General features: G+C 32.2%; 2 protein-coding genes across 2 annotated transcripts; one reads left to right on the forward strand and one right to left on the reverse strand.

Annotated features, from left to right (window-relative positions):
- Positions 1-1,915: 1,915 nt before the first annotated feature.
- LOTGIDRAFT_152913 (hypothetical protein) lies at positions 1,916-6,676 on the forward strand (the record flags this gene model as incomplete). The annotated part of the gene is made up of 10 exons (XM_009053407.1): positions 1,916-2,034; positions 2,238-2,329; positions 2,703-2,892; positions 3,339-3,502; positions 3,915-4,064; positions 4,354-4,505; positions 4,903-5,090; positions 5,431-5,671; positions 6,093-6,206; positions 6,530-6,676. The coding sequence occupies 10 exons, from the start codon at positions 1,916-1,918 to the stop codon at positions 6,674-6,676; spliced, it is 1,557 nt and encodes a 518-aa protein (XP_009051655.1).
- Positions 6,677-16,084: 9,408 nt separating this feature from the next.
- Positions 16,085-18,662, reverse strand: LOTGIDRAFT_103525 (hypothetical protein; the record flags this gene model as incomplete). The annotated part of the gene is made up of 6 exons (XM_009053408.1): positions 16,085-16,267; positions 16,608-16,832; positions 17,167-17,367; positions 17,650-17,851; positions 18,110-18,382; positions 18,520-18,662. Coding segments are annotated over 6 exons (1,227 nt in total), but the record flags the coding sequence as incomplete, so codon positions are not given.
- Between the last annotated feature and the right edge of the window lie 835 nt (positions 18,663-19,497).

Genomic DNA, 19,497 nt, shown 5'->3' on the forward strand with positions numbered 1-19,497 from the left:
TTGTCATTGATGATTCTATAGAGAAGATGGGTTGATTTTAAATAAACAGTGTAAAGCTTACACCGTAATTGTTGTACTCCTATATTACTAACACCAGGAACGGAACATCCGAGTGTAATCAACATTTACACCGGCCGATTTAGCATTACAGATACACACACCATTTTGTGTATAACACACAATATTAAGTATAAGTATAAAGCAACATCCTTAAAGATGGGTTCCCTTATTTTAATTTATGAAAAATGAAAATGCTTATATGAATAGAAAGTAGAGGTGTTCTAATGACTTGAAAAAAGTCCTTTTTTTGTTGCTTCAGACTGTACATACATGGACATTTATGATTGGTTAATACTCTTAATTATATGTAATAAGAACAGAATGATATGAGAATATGAATATATAAGAATACATAATAGTTCATTAGAAACACAAATTAATTAAATAGTTTGCTTAATTTGAAACTAAAGAATAAAAAAAAACATCTGTAAGAGTGAAACAGTTTATCCATGGACTTGTGTGAACCAACACCTTATTTGGTGGCAACTTAGTTTCCACCTATTTGGGTGTAAAGTCTGTACAGAATTTTAACAGTGAACGTTTGAATGTAGCCTACCTATTCGACTCAGTGACGTCATGAAGGTTATTTCATTTAGACCTCTTATCTTTAGTGGGAACATACACATTTTTCTTCATGCTTTCACAAACTTGAGGCGACATATTGGGCTGAATTCTGGAAGCCTAGGCCTATATTTTTACCGTAAGTAACATTACAATTCATCTTTGAGACAATTCTCTGCATTAACCAAACTGCTGTCGCCTTGTATCGTGTGGCCTTTGGATTCTTGACAGCAGAAACAAATCAAACGTTTTAGAGAACTTCTGGATCTTGCACGCATTCACCTAGAAGTTAATATGCCTCGATAGAGAAATCTGAAAAAATTCCAAAAAGATAACCCACGGCTACCGTGATTCAATTTGAAAATTAATGTTTTTGTGATATTTTACCCAAAACTTTTCAGCCAACGAATTAGGACATCTGGAAAGCTCATTGCCACGGAATCTCAGGTGTCGTGACTGTTTCTTTCAGCATTTTTTTCCCTTTAGCACTAGATTGGGTATTTCTAAATTTTTTCAGAGAAATGTTGATTTGGGGAATTAGTATTTGTTGTTGGATATCATTAGCTGATGGTTTCATTATCTCAGAAAACGGACATGAAAACTACAATGTCAAAAAATCATCATCGATTGAAGGTCATTACAAACATGCAGCGGTGGCAACAGATACTGAAATATGTTCTCAAGTAGGCGTGTAAGTATATTTTAGTATTAGTGTTCTCTGGATTAGTGAAAGCATAATAGCATAACATAGCCATGTACTAGTTTGATCCACCTTAATTGAAATTGTTCATGAGATATCTTAGAAGTTTACTTGACTGTGTCACCTTTTTGTTATTATTATAAAATAACCTAGTTAAACTGTTGTAAAAAGAGATAACACATCGCATAACGTAGCAAAAACGTTGTTATTATATGTCTAGCAAACATGCTGACCATCTGTCGTTTTCTTTTTGTCACACGGTAACAAAAAAAATATTATCTATGATGTATCCTTTGTTTTGCTTTTTTTAAAAATAAATTCAATTCATAAGCATAGTTTACCATAATTTGTTCCACAGTACATCGGCAAATATCGGCTATTATATAAATATGTCGGAAATAGAAAATATGGGGTAAAAAGTGAAATTTTTAGGGTGCAAAAAAACCCATAAAACAGGGCCAAGTTTTCCTGACCTTACTCCAGCCGACGACTACTGTCAAAATATCTATCAGAGGCTGGGATAGAGGCAGATGTGCCGGACTAGTCCAAAACCCAAAATACGGATACCGTTTATTTTGATTTCACAGAGATATTATGAAGATTAAAGGGGGTTCTACTGTAGATGCTGCCATTGCTACCCTGCTGTGTGTTGGTTTGGCCAATTCTATGAGTACTGGCATCGGTGGAGGCCATTTTATGACCATTTACAAAAGGTGAGATATTTACTTATGTTGTTATTAGTATTCAATCTGATTTTAATTTAAGTTTTAATTTCATTTTCCTCCTATTTTTTATCTTGATTGAAATTCTCTTCTGCGTAAGAGAATGCTTGTGTATAAAAATATTTTTTTTATTTTATCTGTTTGTACAGTGCATGTGCTATTGATGTTAACATTGATCACATTTCTGTCTCTAGAACCAGCAAGAAAGTCTACACTATCAATGCTAGGGAGATGGCACCGTCCGCTGCCACTCAGGAGATGTTTAAGACCAAATCTTCAGAGAAAGGTATATGCCGGCTGAAGTAAGATTTTTTACATATGGATACTTTAGGTTCATACATGACTAGTAATGGCTACTCGATTTATAGTTTTTTCCATCCAGTGAATCTTTTCTGTGATTTTACCACTGTGTTTACCTTCCGTAAAATACTCATAAACCACTTTGTTAACTTTCACTAACACATTGACATCTTTGTTAACTTCCCCGGATACATTGTTAACCTGCCTGTAACTACCACCTTGTTGGCAAAAGATTCGGGTGTTTTTTTTTTATTTAGATATTGACACCAGGGCCGCCATTGGCGTATCTGGTCATGCTGAGAGTTAAGGTTCTTGGCATCTCCAAGATGTGTTTATAATGTTGAAATTCAACTTTTCAGGAGGATTAGCTATAGCTGTACCTGGACAGCTGATGGGGATGTGGCAAGCATACAAAATAGGTGGTAAACTTCCATGGAAAGATCTTTTCAAACCCGCTATAAGTTTATGCAAAAATGGAATTCCAGTCAGCTCCACATTGATGTCTGCCATGCATAGTGAACTCCGAAAAAATCCACCGGCAAATTTAAGGTTTGAGAACTATTTGCATTTATTCTAATAAAGACACGCATGGATGTTTATAGAATAGCTTTTTCAATATATTTCTGATCAGCTTACTTATCTTTTAGACTTTATATACGAAAATCGTCCAAAGAAATTTACATAGGCTTTGGGGTGCCAGCTTAAAATTGGCAAGAATTGTCAACATTTTTACACAGAAATGATTAAAAAACATTGCTAAATCATTCATTTTCCAAAGTCCAAAGAAGGAGTAATCATCGTTGTACAAAAAAACGTTTCCATTTTCAAAAACTTTTCACTAAAACGTTCAGCTTAACTCTGCTTTTAGACTAAAGAGCTTATTTGGTTTAACAATGGGTATTAATCTCAACAGTGGCCAAATTACAGACAAACGCTCAAATCTAATTGCCACAAACTAACCTTTTTTTTCATTTCAATAATTTAATTTATCACAGAAAGCTGTTCACAAATCCAGACACTAAAACATATTACAAAGCTGGTGAAAAGATGAAGCGACCAGAGCTAGCTCGAACTCTTGAAGCAGTTGCCAATGAAGGAGTGAAAGCGTTTTACAATGGTTCTTTGACAGATGTTATATCTAAAGAAATCAAAGATGCTGGTAAGTCTTTCAAATCACTAAATTTGATAAAAAAATTCAGGTGGAGTTTGTGCACCAGGGTTGACCCTTTGTGACTCAGTGACTCTTCATACGAAACTACGTATGGTAATAACTCACACGAACGTAGTTCACATATATTTTGAATATGAAGCCATTTGAAGACTTATTAAGTCGAATTTTCGAAAAGGCTGTAATATTCAACAAAGCCTTTATCAAAATTCAAATCAAAAACTACGTTCGAGAGTTTTTATTTATATGTAAGAACCAAACGTAGTTTCGTATGGATGCCTCTTTTTCCTTAACTGTGTATATTAATAGATTCGTGGTTCGTGACCACGCATCAGCACCAATGCTATATTGTCTTTATTGTGAAGGATGCTACCTTAATTTTCTAAATGCAAAAACTTTTCAGGAGGAATCATTACCTCTGATGATTTAAGGAACTATGTTGCGACTGTTGATGATCCTGTTTCTATTAAGTTGTATGATGGTATTACCGTATATTCACCACCACCACCGTCTACTGGAGCAGTATTTCAATATGTACTCAATATACTTAACGGTAAGGTGTGTCCTTGAGCTGCCGTTCGCCATGCCCAAGGAGTCAAAAGACAAATACCAGATAAATCTTTAAACATATGATGAAATAACTGTCTGTGGATTTGTAACTCAGGAGGAGGTGATGTTTAGTGTGTTGCTTACATTACTGTCCTTGTAAGACTATATTGTCCTTTACACGCAGTTTACTGGTTTCTTTGCTGCCAGTTAATTTGAATGTTAAGATATAAGATCGATTTTAACAGTGTATAGAATTCTCTTCATTGAGTGTAATTCAATTAAAAATGTTTTAGGATATAAAATGGTCCCATCTGATTTTGAAACAAAAACTCAAACATTAACAGAACATCGAATTATTGAAGCATTCAAATTCGCCTTTGCTAGGAGATCAACTCTAGGCGATCCAGAAGTTGGAACAGCAGAATTCAAACATAATATCTCACAGGTAAGAAAGTATAAAAGGAATTTTAATTTCATTTCAATATGTAAGAAAGAAAATACTATCAAAATATAACAAGGCGGTGTGATTTTTTTAATATAAAACCAATCAGAGCAACCGTTTTCAGACAAAAAACAAAAATAAATGCATATCATCGAGTGTATATCGGAAGAGTGACCAAACTTGTCTGACCATTCTGCATTGTCCGAAATCTCAAATTATAACTCCTTCAGACCTTACAGATGTATTTTTCAGATTGACATATGTGCCAATCTTACGTAATGTAGGACCAGAATACCAAAGTAATATTATAAGTATTTGACTCTCCAATGGGATTCAAGGTTGATACTCAGTCTGAGAGTCTTCATGGAAAGGGTTGTTGGTATATGTATTTCTGTTGTAGATTGTTTCTGATCTTACCAACCTAAACTACGGTGAAACTACAAGATATAAAATAAACGATAATAAAACATTCAAATATAAACACTACCATCCAGCTTTTAGCTTAACAGAAACACATGGTACTACACATCTATCTCTCCTGGGACCTAATGGTGATGCTGTTGCTATTACTAGTACAGTCAATCTTTAGTGAGTTCTTCTTATACTTCACAGAGCTGTGGTGACTCAGCAAGTTGACCTGCAGAGCTACTAACATAATATAAAATGCCCTCACCTTTTAGTCTGATTCCTTTTGTCGGGGATGCAGGGACGAGTTGACATATGAGGCTATCCTTCTGAAGAGATGAAAACGGACGCTCTTAGTACAAGGGACACAATTTTCGTTCGATACTGAGGAATCTGGACAGCAAAGCCAAAAAGGCAGCAGAAGGCTAAACGTAAAACTCCAATTTGAATGTTTTTTTTTTATGTTATTATACCTTTCTTTGGTGTAATATTTGGGAACCCCTTTCACTTGAATTTCTTCTAGTTTTGGATCCGACGTCGTGGGAGAAAATACAGGAATTATATATAATGACGAAATGGACGACTTTTCTACTCCAAACACCACCAACTATTTTGGTGTACCTGCATCTCCAGCAAACTTTATCAAACCTATGAAACGTCCGCTATCTTCGATGACTCCAAGTATCGCTGTTGCCCCAAGTGGTGATGTTGTAATGGTGGTAGGAGCTTCAGGTGGAACAAAAATCACCACTGCTGTAGCCAGAGTAAGCAAAGTTTATCAGCTGAAATAAAATTGATTTAGATAACCCCTTCCTCTTTAAAAGAGAAAATCGAACAGAAAGACGTGTGTACAAAAACTCATTGTGACTACAGAACACCGCCATTAGTTTAGTTCGTGTTGGCTGTGGAATTCCATAATTATGTAAGATTACATTGCACTTCTGGATGTTAAAAATGTTACAATAGATAATGCTATGATTATTGGTTCCTATTCAACTTTAGAGATATTTTATGCCAGTATGGACTTACACAAAGCATTGATAACAATAACTAAATTCTAGTTCATTTCAAAGTTATCGACATTTTAATGCTTAGGTCTATTTAAACTTCCGGTTGTAAGTGAACGATTCATAACAAAGACAACATACCATTTCGGTTTTTTTAACATCTATCATTCTACCTCAGGTGGTTATGGAGAGTTTATGGTTTAAGTGGGGAATAAAGAAATCTATTGATTATCCAAGACTTCACGATCAGCTGGTTCCGGAAGTTTGTGAGGCTGAAAGAGGATACCCTGCGGTGAGCATAAACCATACAGTTATCGCTATATATCACGCTATTTGTGTATACTAATAAGATGTACCGTGATGAAGAGGTTATGTATCCTTTGAATTAAACATTTAAATCAACAAGAATCATACAAAATGTCTGAATGTAAACACGCAAAAATACAGCATGGAAGACATTCGGCAGTTTCCGTAAAGCTAAGAAGTTTCGCGGTAGACCGTTTAGTGTAGTCCAGGTGTGGCACTAAAATTCTACAAACATACTAGGTAGGCAACGCCCCTTTTAAACTTACCTTGACAAAGATGACTTAACTAAACTATTTTTTCCTATTGTAGGTTGTATTTGATGGATTAAAAGGAATTGGACATAATATGACGTGGGTTGGTGGAGGCTCTGTTGTTCAGGGTATATTACAGTTGAAACCTGGTGATATTACTGCTAATAGTGATTATAGAAAGGGCGGGAAACCAGCTGGATATTAGGTTAATCTGGTTTCCTGTGTAGGCCTAGGAGTTTTACATCTTTAAGAATCCAGTTACCAACAGCATTCTACACATTAAAAACAACACATATGCAACAAATTCCAGTTTATTTCGATATCGATTATTCAGATATTTGTTGCACAGGGGGGGTTGACAATAATATACTGAATTGGTCAATTAATTTGAAACAAAATACTAAAATTGTGCTCTATTTGCTGGTGAACTATAGCCCCGTTTACATTGACTTTAAAATGTCTCGCTTGAAACCTTATTCGGTTTTTGTAAACGCGACTTTTGTTGGGTTTTTTTTTTCATCTCATTTATAATTTTATTTGCCTATTTAGATTTTGATAGGGACAAAAATATTTTGATTTGTGATTTTTTGAATTTATAAATGTTTGAAATGTTTACCTCTGTAAAGTAATATAATATTCTGTTACATCAATAAATCAAAACATTCGTTATATTGATTTACTTTATCCATTATCTATTATGTACAGAAGAAATGTAAAAGGTACTCAAAAGAATGCTTTTATTTTCTTTTCTTGAAAATAGTTTTAATATACATATTCTTATTGAAAGAATACGAGTTCTAATAAAATATCTTGTATTGTACCGAGTAAACAATTAAATAAGGGGTACATCTCGTGCCTTCGAGACTAGGTAAGTTCATTAAGACTATGAACTATACTCACTATTTGTTTTAACTTTGTAACATTGACATAATTGGTTTATATCCTTTCCGCTTAACGCGTTCCCGGAGTGTGGGCAATATTCGGATTGTGTAGACAACGTGGGTGAGTCTAATGATATCTGGAAAACGGCTGCGAATAAACCACATCCCCATAAGCACAACTTGCACCTTGTCCACCAACATCTCCTCTCATTCGTAAATAAATCTAAAACATTCAATGGGGTGTTTCCTAGAAAAGGGGTGCTACTCGTATCTACCGTAATGGATTATGATCTAAGGAAGAGGAAAATACTTTCACTTTATATTAAAAAGATAGCTTGCTAGGCAAGGTAACACACGCCCACTGGCAGCTGTAAGAAATAAAAGCTACATCATTATGGACCAAAAATATATTAAAGATCTTCATAATAATGCGAAATTTCTCATATTGAAGATCTTCGGTGTGAATTTTTAGATCAAAAACTTTGAATATCTCATCAAGTTAAAGTTATGCTTAGTTTTTCCACAAATCTTTTTAAATCAATAGCAATAACCCAGAAACATTGAATTATCACAATCTTCTCATTTATATTTTCAAAGATATATAATAAGTAATCATCATATTCACACTAAGAAGGTTTTATCTACATAAACAAATTTGATCTTGACTAAGATCTCCTTAATTTATACAGGCATACAATGTTTCATCATGATCTGATAAAAAAAACTGTAGCCCCTATTATGTTTACAAGTCAAATTTGGTGCATATTTACTAAGTCAAGGGCAATAACTCAAAAACCGTTAATTCAAAATAAGCCAATTCAAACTTGATCAAGATCTCATCAACATATACATGCATACCAATGTTTCATCAAGATCTGATTTAAACTGTAGCCCCTATCATGTTTACAAGTCAAATTTGGTGCATATTTACTAAGTCAAGGGCAATAACTCAAAAACCGTTAATTCAAAATATGCCAAATTTATTATTGACCAAAATCTTACAAACATACCAAGTTTCATTAAGATCTGATAAAAACTGTAGCCCCTTTCATGTATACAAGCCAAATTTGGTGTGATTATACTAAATCAAGGATAATAATTCAAAAACTGTTCATTCAAAATAAGCCAAATTCAAACTTGATCAAGATCTCATCAACATATACATGCATACCAAGTTTCATCAAGATCTGATTTAAACTGTAGCCTCTATCATGTTTACAAGAAAATTTGATGCGTTTTTACTAACTCAAGGGCAATAACTCAAAAACCGTTCACTCATAACGAGCTAAGTTCAAACTTGGCCGAGATCTCATTAATATTTACCTGCATACCAAGTTTAATTAATATTGGATACAACTGTAGGCTAGCCCTTATGGTGTTTACAAGCAGAACTCATAAACCTGTTTACTCAAAACAATGCTAAATTCGAACTTAACGGAGAGATCTCATTAATGTATTGGAGTTTAATTAAGATTGGATACAACAGTAGCCATATTTCAATGTGGGCGTATAAAAATGTTGTCCTGTCCAAAAATAAACCACATCTCCAAAATCTGACATGGATTCCACTAGGTCAGTGTACTGTGCTAGTCGCAATAGCAGGTTTCTGTGGTTAGACTGTTCAAACATTTAAACTAATGGACTATTAACAGAGTTTATTGAAATCGAACCAAATTAAAAAACATTTAGTTGACAGTTGATGCACCAAACATAAATTCTATAAGAATAGATTTACTACATATAAAAATACAATTTTCTTCATAAAATTTGGAATGTGAGAAATACATTATTCAAAATAAATAAAAAATTTCATTTCTTATGTACAATAAATTTAGTGAATCAAAAATAATTTAGTTAGAAAAATAAAGTCAATAATTGTGATTTATGGGGAAATGTCAAATTTTACTACATGAAATTTCAGTGACAAAATACTTGTTAATGAAATAAATGAAATATACAGAAAAATGTGTTATTGTTTTAAATTATTCAATAACAAAACTTAAGAGACAAAAGGCCTATCCTTTCTAAAGTTTTCTAGAATCACTTCTATTTACAAGAGGTAAACCCAACTTAGTCAAACTGTTTTATTTCCAGCTCATTTTTACTACAAAAGTTAATCAAAACATGGCAACTTCACCATTTATATAAATAGTGTCATGCATTTAAGAACAAGAATGACATTAAAATTTGCAGCCAATTTACAGCTAAAGCAATCAATAACTTTTACTTCCTTAAATATACATTGAAAGATTGTATTGGAAATATTTCAAGAAAATTCTATAATGTTGTTACAAAATTTTGTCCAAAAGAAATGATAATATTTAACATGTATTGAAGATAATTGGTATTGTGTTTATTATAATGGTAGCCTAATCTCAAGAAGGTGATTATTTCTACTGGTATTCATCATTAATATAACACATGAGATGAACAGAATTCAAGCATTAGAAATAATCTCACAATAAATACAGAGCATTATTAAGAATAATTAGTGATAATCTTTGGTTTTTGTTCTTCAAAAAAACATGAGAATATATTTTGAAAAATTGAAATTCCATAACTTCTCTTGGAAATTATTATTAATGTAATTTAATGGTAACATTTTACAATAAAATATTTTATTACATAATCGATTTCATATTTTCTGTTTCTTATTGGACTTTCAGGATAACAATGGTTCACTCTATATATCCATATTTTCTATTGGCAGCAATCAAATTGGAGAAACTAGAGACAGTTTCTCTGGCTCTACCAACAACACATCTGTCAGAAAGTTTCAGGAAAGATCTGGAGTTCACATCTAAATCAAACATCTAAAATTGTGGAATTTTCCATTTCTCTGAATACAGTATTAAAATAAAGCACTAAAAGAAATAAAGCATTAAATGTTAAAAACGAAATAAAAACTACACCAGAACATAAAAAATATGACTACATATATATTTACAATATATACAAAATTTAGCACAATAAAATGACACCACGGGAATACTATATTTAATATGAAGAGCATTGTTTACAATATGCAGCAAATTCAAATTCAAATCCAACTTATTTTAAAAGATAAGGATATGGCTTTAAAGTGAAATGCTCTAAATATGGGAAAACTTACAATAAATATATTTGAAAATTCAAACATTTGTTTGGTTTTCAGTTTTTCTGAAGAATTTAAAGGAAAGTCTACTAAACTTGAATTTTGAATTTTAAATAAAATATGATTTCGATTCCCATAAATTTTGACTAGCTATATAAAAAGCATGTATTTAAGTCCTATCTATAGTCTTTTCTTTCCAATCTTGAAAAATAATTTATCACTTGAGATTCACTTGAAAACTGAGGTAAATCAAACTTTTAAAGAAATATCTCTAATAAAATCAGTTCTTGTCATTTGAATAAAAATACAATTTAAATAACAATTTTGCCATTTTTAACAATGTCAAGGCGATTTATTACATTGCAAACTACAAAAGTTTTTAAAAACATTTTTTTAAGAAATAAGTTATTTGAGTATCAAAATATAAAAAGACAAAACTTAATACAACAAAAGCTTTATTTGGATGACAGATGAGTATAATTATGTTCTAAAACACCAAAAACAATTTCTCTTTGATTTTTAGGGCTGAATATGTTTGATAAGAATATACAAATAAACAAACAACTATTTACAACTTCTATTTACAAATAATAAAAAAATGTGCCTCAGCATTATTGGAAGGTGTGATATCTGTAACATAATAAGAAATTGCATTAAGAACAACAACTCAACAAAATCATTTGATTCATCTAAGAATAGAGAGGTCTGGAAAGCCCAGAAAAACACAATCTCCTCCAAAATAAACCAATATATCTGGTTGAGTTGTAGAGGATCACAAAATCTACATCTGGTTATTTCCCTACCTGCCAATAATCTTTCTTAAATTGTTTGTATATTTGATCCTTTGGAATGTTACTTTGGAATATTTCAATATGCTAAATTCATTTAATTGGCAGCTAGAAAAGTGTGCTTTATATTAGAAATTGCAAGGTATATGAATGATAATAATAATAATTGATATGGAATAATAATAACAAAACAAAAATGTAAAATATAGAAATCTATAATATGTATAACATTTTACATCTGTTAAATATGCAAAACCCTTTGATCCTTGGGGGATATATCAACAAATTTCTAGCTAGACTGACACTTCTCTTTTAACTTTGAGACAAGTTAATTTAACTATAAATAATCATTAGTACTTACTGGTAAGTCTGATTTATTTAACTTAACAATTGAGTTGCTCAATAATAATTACTTAGAATCCATGACGAATGCCACTTATATATCTATAACTTAACAAATAGTAATTAATTCAGCCTTAATAAACAATGCATAAGTTAAATATCAGTTTAAGAACTTAAATTTATAAGTCATTAACATGAATCTAGTTGCTAATGGCTGATTTGATTTAAAAAACAATATTGAGTGTGATTCATTACTATATGTTCAATACATGACTTATTTTCTATTCTAAACATATGCTATATGTACAATGCATTACTTCACTTTGAAGAATTCTTAATTCTTTTATTGTCACTATATCAACAATGAGTTACTAAATGTGAAGAATTCTTCTATTCTAACCCTTCACTCAGAACTACTTCAACTCTTCATTCTTCACCACATATGAACTATGAACTTTCGTCTTATTCTACCCTGTTTGAATTACATGTTCTTCTTTGAAAGTTCAGGTTATATTCAATAAACCTCAATGAATCAGCCTCTGATGGATTCAGTGTACATAGATTAGGATTGTTCTGAAATATTATCACATTACAATAGTCTGTATTACTTGAGTAACAATGAGTATGAGAAGGCTTTGACAAACTTGGTTTTCCCTGGATTAGTTATAGATCTGAAGGGAACTAACATAAATAACCAAGTTAGTTATCTCATGGTTTGAAACAGTTTGATATTGTTGTTCTATATCTCCTACACCTATGATACCAGATTGACTTAGGTAATGTTCAGGAATAATTGTGTAATTTGTTTTGAATTAATACAGCATTTTATATCTCTATTTCTGAAATCTTTCAATTCTATTTATAAAACATATACTTACATCTTGTGAAACTCTAAATTTCATCTGAGTTTTGGAATAACTACCAATTTTTACAGACCATTCTGTTACCTGACCCTTAAAAGTAACATTAAAACACAATTTACATTTCTCATCCTTAAAGACTGTAAAGACAAGTTTGTTTTCTGAAAGAACTTGCCATCGATGATCTGAAGAAATTTATTTGTATCTCCTGTTCTTGGTCCTGGAATAATCAACCAATTAAATGAACTGTTCTGTGTAAGATTTCCTTACTAAAGGTGAGTAATTCCGAGATATTCATTGTGAAACATTGACTTGTATATTGTCAAACCCATTTTAAAGAATTAAAAATACTCTCACAGCTTAACGTACTGGTTTAAGCTCAATTGACCAAGGGAGGGGAGTAATTGTTATCAAATTCTTAAAATAACAATTACTAAAACAGAAGAAAATCAACATACAGTTTTGGAGAGGGTAGCTGTGTCTGATTCTTGGTTAGATCTATCACATGAGTCAATCATATTATTGTTACACATCATAACTTGTCCTTCTGATTTCAAACTAGAATTTAAAATATCATTACATATTTATACCACACACTAAACATGTTCAATTAGAATTAATGATATTACATAACCCATTATCTTTTTTTAAATCAGATATTCTTAGAATGTCATATTACCATCTGGCATTAGAGCCATTTTTCACACGAATCCACAACATTAACAATCCAATGACAGTAAATGTCATCTCTGAAATCTAATTGACAAAACCACCTGAATCCCTATCTTGATGTGAAACTTGATATAGACTTACGTAAATTGTAAAGTGACTGGTTGTAGACCGAAGTAGGAACTTAATTCAGCTACGTAGGTTTTATTAGATACTGTACAGGTCTCGGTACCACAATACTCATCACCAATAGTAAAATTTAATTCCTTTATCGTAATCAGTGCATTGAATCCTAAGAAAAAATGGCAGAATAAATGATTTGAAAGTCATACAAACAGAATAGAAATGGAAAAAATGGAATGTCATATTTGAATTGATGTGATATGGATTAAACCCAACACTGGGTAGACCCAAGGAAGTACTGGCCATGTTATCAGAATTTTTCTCAAGCTGTAAAGAATTATAATAAAAGTAAACCTACCAGTATTTTCAGCTCCTCGTTTAGCTCTAAAGTAAACAACATTCTGATCATTATTATTAATAACTCTATAGGTAGGATTAACATTATCATTATTATTAATAACTTTTGGTGATGCCCCATCAACAGGTAGATCTACAACTATAGTATTATAACTACTGGTAGGTTTCTGTGTCTACAAAATACAAGAAGACATGAAATATGCCACCACTCACTATTATGGTGTCTGCATTATGCCAACTTGTTGCGCATTTTATTTACAATAACATATATTTCCAGATTCACTCAATGTAAGGTTGTGTGCATCATAATGACATCATAAGACACTTTTCTTGTATCACAGAAGTTTGTAAATGCAGCTATTTGATTGTTTGTACCCTAGAAATCACAGCCAATCTGAGCACTCAATAGAAATATCATAAATAATATTGCTGCACCTGTAACTACCGGTACTAGTTCTTGTCAGCGATTATAAACTTTTCTTTTCTAACATGGGAGATAAATGGCATATTCAAAGCTTGCTCACAGTCTTTGACTATAAATGTGCCTATCAGATGTATTTCAACATTAAAGTGAGTGACAGTGATTATCTGGGTATTATATCTCATTATATTAGAGTATGAAAAAAGGACTTTACCTGAGAACTATATCTCATGTTATGATTGGTAACATTATTTTTTGAAGTATTGGTTGTTGGATCATCTAAAAAATAAAATTGGACTAATATGAATCATGAATACTTCCTGTTTTTATAATGCCAAAAACAAACCCTACTGATAACAATTGTTCTGATGCTTGAGCATTCCAAACTGGCTTAAAAAATGTGGCAAAAGTATAGTGAATCTGAATTTACATCACATTGTTACATCAACTATAAGAGAAACCAGGTATAAGAAGTAGAAGCACTATCTATAACTATGTTGGTTCTAACTCCAGGTTTAAGAGAATGAATATACCCTACAATATAATGTTCCTATTGCTCTGTTTGGTAGAAAATCTTGAGCTCATGAGGATTCTGATTCCAGATGACCTGGGATTGCAGATGAAGACTTACTGTTGATGATGATAGTAGGTTGATCTTCCTGTACAGGTTTACAGCATATCTCTTCACAATTGTCGATACAGGAAGGATAAGGTGGTATAATAGGATGTACCCTTGGTGCAACTGTGGGTATGACATGAGGAGCAGACGTTTTAGCAGCAGGAGGTCTACCAGTTGTGGTTCCTGTATGTTTTGGAATGTTAGATGGAATATTGATTCTCCGAGAATGTACAGACGTTTGAGCTGTATGACCCCTGTAATTAATAGGATAAAAGTTATAAGTGTTATTAACCTACTCCTGAAGTTATTTTTTTTTTATTATTACTCATGCGTAAAGTTGGGTAAAAGATAGTGGTCAATATATGAAGACAGTTTATCTTATTTTGAGGTAAGATATTATTATATTGTGTTCAAAAGCACTGACATTCAATTTTTGTCTACATTTTGCATTTTCTTCAGATGTGCACAAATTTATCATGATAATGATGATAGTGACAGTCATTCCAAGACAACTTAGTTATGAATCAGAATAATTCCTGTTAGTGTTAAAGGAAACTGTAAATTGAAACTTACGGAGGATCTGTAAAATGTGAATGAGTAGCTTGTAGACTAGGTTGTTGTTTAGGTTCTGAATGACGTTCTAATATATACAATACTGTTATTGCCACAATACTGTATATAATAAACAAAATAATGCAATGGAATTATGATACAGGCACATAGTAGGGCAATACATAGACTTTACCAAGTTTCTGAGTCATGATATGAAGATGTGATATCTGTATGCGGTGGGGCACCCTTGCAGATATCACATTGTCTCAGGATGTATGAAGAAATTGATGGGCTAGAGTTGTCAGTTTAGGCAAAATAATAACATACAAGAACATTTTCTTCATCTGAAAGATATCCATCAAGGATTTTTGGTCCATTTTGAAAAATTTGTTATTGGTATTCCTTAAGTCGTCACATTTGTATTTGACTTTTGGAATTTATGGATCCTCTGACATTGGGAAATTAGAACCATAGGTATATTATGTGTATGATTCCTGATGTCCACAATCACATTAATAATAAAATAATCTACAATAGATACTTACCAAAATGCCATGACAAGTACAAGAGTAACTATTGTAAACTGTATAAAACGATTACTACACATGTTATTTTGTGGTGGAGGTGGGGCACTGCGAGAACAACTATGTTTACTACTGGAATGATGATGTTTTGAAGATGAACTCTTCTTTGGTTGTGCAGAACTGAAATTTGATAGAAACAGCCTTATATATTTTCATATTCAAAAACATAAGAAAACATTGTGTTTTTAAGAAAACTGCAAATAATTTGATAACTCTGATTATTCTTTTCCACAAATCATATTGCATGCCTTTAAGTTACCAAGATCAAATAAAGCAAAAATAAACATGTTATTGATTAACAAGGGCAATAACTCTCAGTTTACTTACCTGACAGTACTAATACTCGAACATGATTTACTACTAGCTGTAGATTTTAAACTATCATAACGTTTTAATTTTAATAATTTGGTATTCATGGTTTCTAATTCATCAATTCTAATTTCTAGATTGTCTGTTAATTTACAGAGTTCTTTTACAGCTCCAACATTCTCCATAAAAATACGATCCTGGAATATAAATTGATTGACACTATCAACTAAAGACTGATCATATAGTTTGTATTGATGAAAGATGAAATTTGCAGACAAATAACATAAGTACACTGAAGGTGTACACTGAAAGAGTACTACCAGATGTTCTATGTAATGATTATGTTCTATATTGATGGAATACATTCAACTTTTTAAAGACTCAAAAGATCCAACAAAGTATTTTTATCTTGGACTGAAGACCTATGTAAAAAATAAACCCAAAAACAGTCTTATCCAACAGCCATGTTGTCAGCTTTCTATGCTATATCACACTCAGTTTGATAAAAAACAATTGTTTGCCTTCTTCGAAACATACCTTATCAACAACTAGGAAGTTATCAATAGTAAGACCATTAGGTAATACAACATCTCCTGTTTCCTGTACAGCATCAGGTAACACTTCTCGTATTTCCTGGGCCAATACACCAGTATCTTCACGGAAATTAGGCGGTAAATTAGCGGATTCAGCAAAATCTTCACTATAATTATATTTATAGATCTTAATCCTCTCTACATTCTCTTTTTGTTCTTTAGAATTAATCTGAAATTATACAAAATACTGTGTTTTTTCACTAAATAGAACTTCTGTATACTGTAGATGTAAAGATATTGGAAGGTTTGTATATTGGAAATACTCTCCTCTTCAACACATCAGACACTGTGGCAGAGCCACAGTTAACTAGTTAAAGATTCAGGCAATCTCAGATATCCCGCCCCCTTTCAGACGTAAACCTGGCTCCGCAGAATGCTACAATGTTTCACTATAGTAAGTTATTCTTATGTCATTTTCAACAAGCTATACCTCCACATAGGCATTTTTACTATAAATAATTTAACAAGGTTGGTGATTCAATAAATAACGTTTCATAACATACCTCTTTAAAATTCTCTTTAGCTCTAATATCTGATGGTTGCATGAGATGACCGGTCAGTCTGATGTTACCATGGACTGTCAAAGCTTCTTCGGGATGGTCAGTGTTGACCCCTACCTTACCCACATGGTAGGCTGATTCTTGAGTATGTCCCTTCTGCCATAAAACATCGACATCACTGTCAAATTGACCTGGATTTGATGCCTGTAACAATATAGTTCTATAATATTACCAAAAACAAGTGTGTATATCAAAAAAATGTTACTGTTCTTACAAGGAATAGTGTAATTATAAGTCAGAGTGTAGTCAAAATGTGACGAAGTCAGCATGTGGTCAGAACGTAGCCATGCAGCCTAATTCCTAATGTGAACTGATTCAGAATGCAGTCATAATGCTACACAGTCATGTCATACTGAAAACGTGTTATAATGAAGTCAATTACCTGTCATAAAGGAAAGCCTCATAAAAATTAAAATAAGAACGTACCCTAACAATAATACGTTCACAGTTACTAGCAGCTACCATATAATCAGTATTACCACAATGGGCTTGTAGTGATACCACTAACATAAAATATCTCTGATCAGGATTAGGTTTTCCTTTCTTTCTCATGTTGTTACTTGTGGTTTCTGAGAAATGTAATCTACCAACTGTGAACTTTGTTACTTGATCAGCTGCCAAATCAACTCTGAAATACATCAATACTTCTTGAAAAAATCTCCTTCTTTATAGCTTCAATGAATTCCATTAAGACAAAGATAGTTGCGCAGTAGAGTGAATTTAGTCTGAATAACAAACTTACTCAAAGCTAAAAATCGGTATAGCATTTGTCATTATAGCATTATAGCAAAATGATACAAAAGATAATTGTTCTCAGTTTCTGAAATCAATGTTGAATGTTCTGAAAATATTTGAAATAAATGGGATTCATAATGGGATGAAATACCTGATAGGATTAAAAGGTTTTTTGCTGCGATCTGATTGTGATTGTTCTACTTTAATAGTTTGTGTAGGTGACTCCATCTTGATGCCTTTAAAATGTAGACAGAAATTATCTATTTTCTTGACTCCCTCTGTTGTTCGGACATATTTAGCATGACCATGCATACCAATATGTACTGTGACTTGAAAATGGTTCTTCTTCTGACACACAAAGGATTCATCTGAGGGTGAGTAATTAAATCCTTTATCTGCATCAACACGAAATGTGGGTTGGGGTCTGAAATAGAGAGAAATGCCATGAGCAGATGATATTTAAAAGACACCAGCCTCAATTGTAATTGTAAAAGGTTCCATATGGTCTGCCATTCTAATGAATTTGCATGAAAGTATTGAAATTGGAACTACAATACTTACAAATCTTTGAGTTCTGAGTCAGTGAGTGGCGTCCATTTATTAGATTGATATAACTGCCATTTTATAACTTGATATGAACTGTCCATAAAACTTCCAGCAGGATCTAGATCATACGCGAAATCATCTTCTGAACAATCTGGTAATCCTGCATAACCTCCTGGAAAACTTGGGCCTAAAGATCAATAGACAAAAGACCTTATATGGAAATCAATACAGATGAAAGCTTATAGATTTCAGATGAAATTCATTTTGTCAGACAGGGATTATCTAGCCAGATGGAAAATAAATGTACCACTATATTATAAGACATTAAATAAGTGTATAGCGTGAAATCAATTCAGCAAGATTGAAAAACTTACCAGGTGGTTCTTGTTTAATACTTAATAAACTGTTCATATTATTCATCATATTACCATTAATAGTATTATTGGGTGAATCTGTATATTTACGTTTCTTATGGGCAGGATTATTCATATTCATAGGTCTGAAAATAAACAGAAAATATATTTCATTGATGTTTATATATTCATGTATTTCTGATTGGAGATTAAATTCAGCAAACCTGTCAAAAAAAGAAAAAAACTGTGAAAAACTTGATATTCCTATTTCACGTTTGCCATCTGTATTTAATGCTAAAATCTAGAAAACCTTTTGTGAATCTTTTTTATAATCCTTTGCCATATGGTATACTGGTATGTTGAAACTTAATAATGTAAGATAACTCACCCCATGCCATATGGTGATTGTAAAACTTGGTGATTTAATGGTGGTGAGACTTGATGTATTGATGATGGTGGTAATTGCTGTTGCTGTGGTAAATGATTTAATTTTGGTGGTTCATTCATATATGACGTTGGAAGTTTCAGAGGCATGTTCATACCATTGTGATTTTGAGGGTACATTGGAGGGTGTTGGGGTAGTGGAGTCATACCATTACCAATACTGTGTTTACCATCTGAAAAAAAAACATAACAAATA

Source organism: Lottia gigantea, assembly GCF_000327385.1.
Source record: "Lottia gigantea unplaced genomic scaffold LOTGIsca_2, whole genome shotgun sequence".
NCBI lineage: Eukaryota > Metazoa > Mollusca > Gastropoda > Lottiidae > Lottia > Lottia gigantea.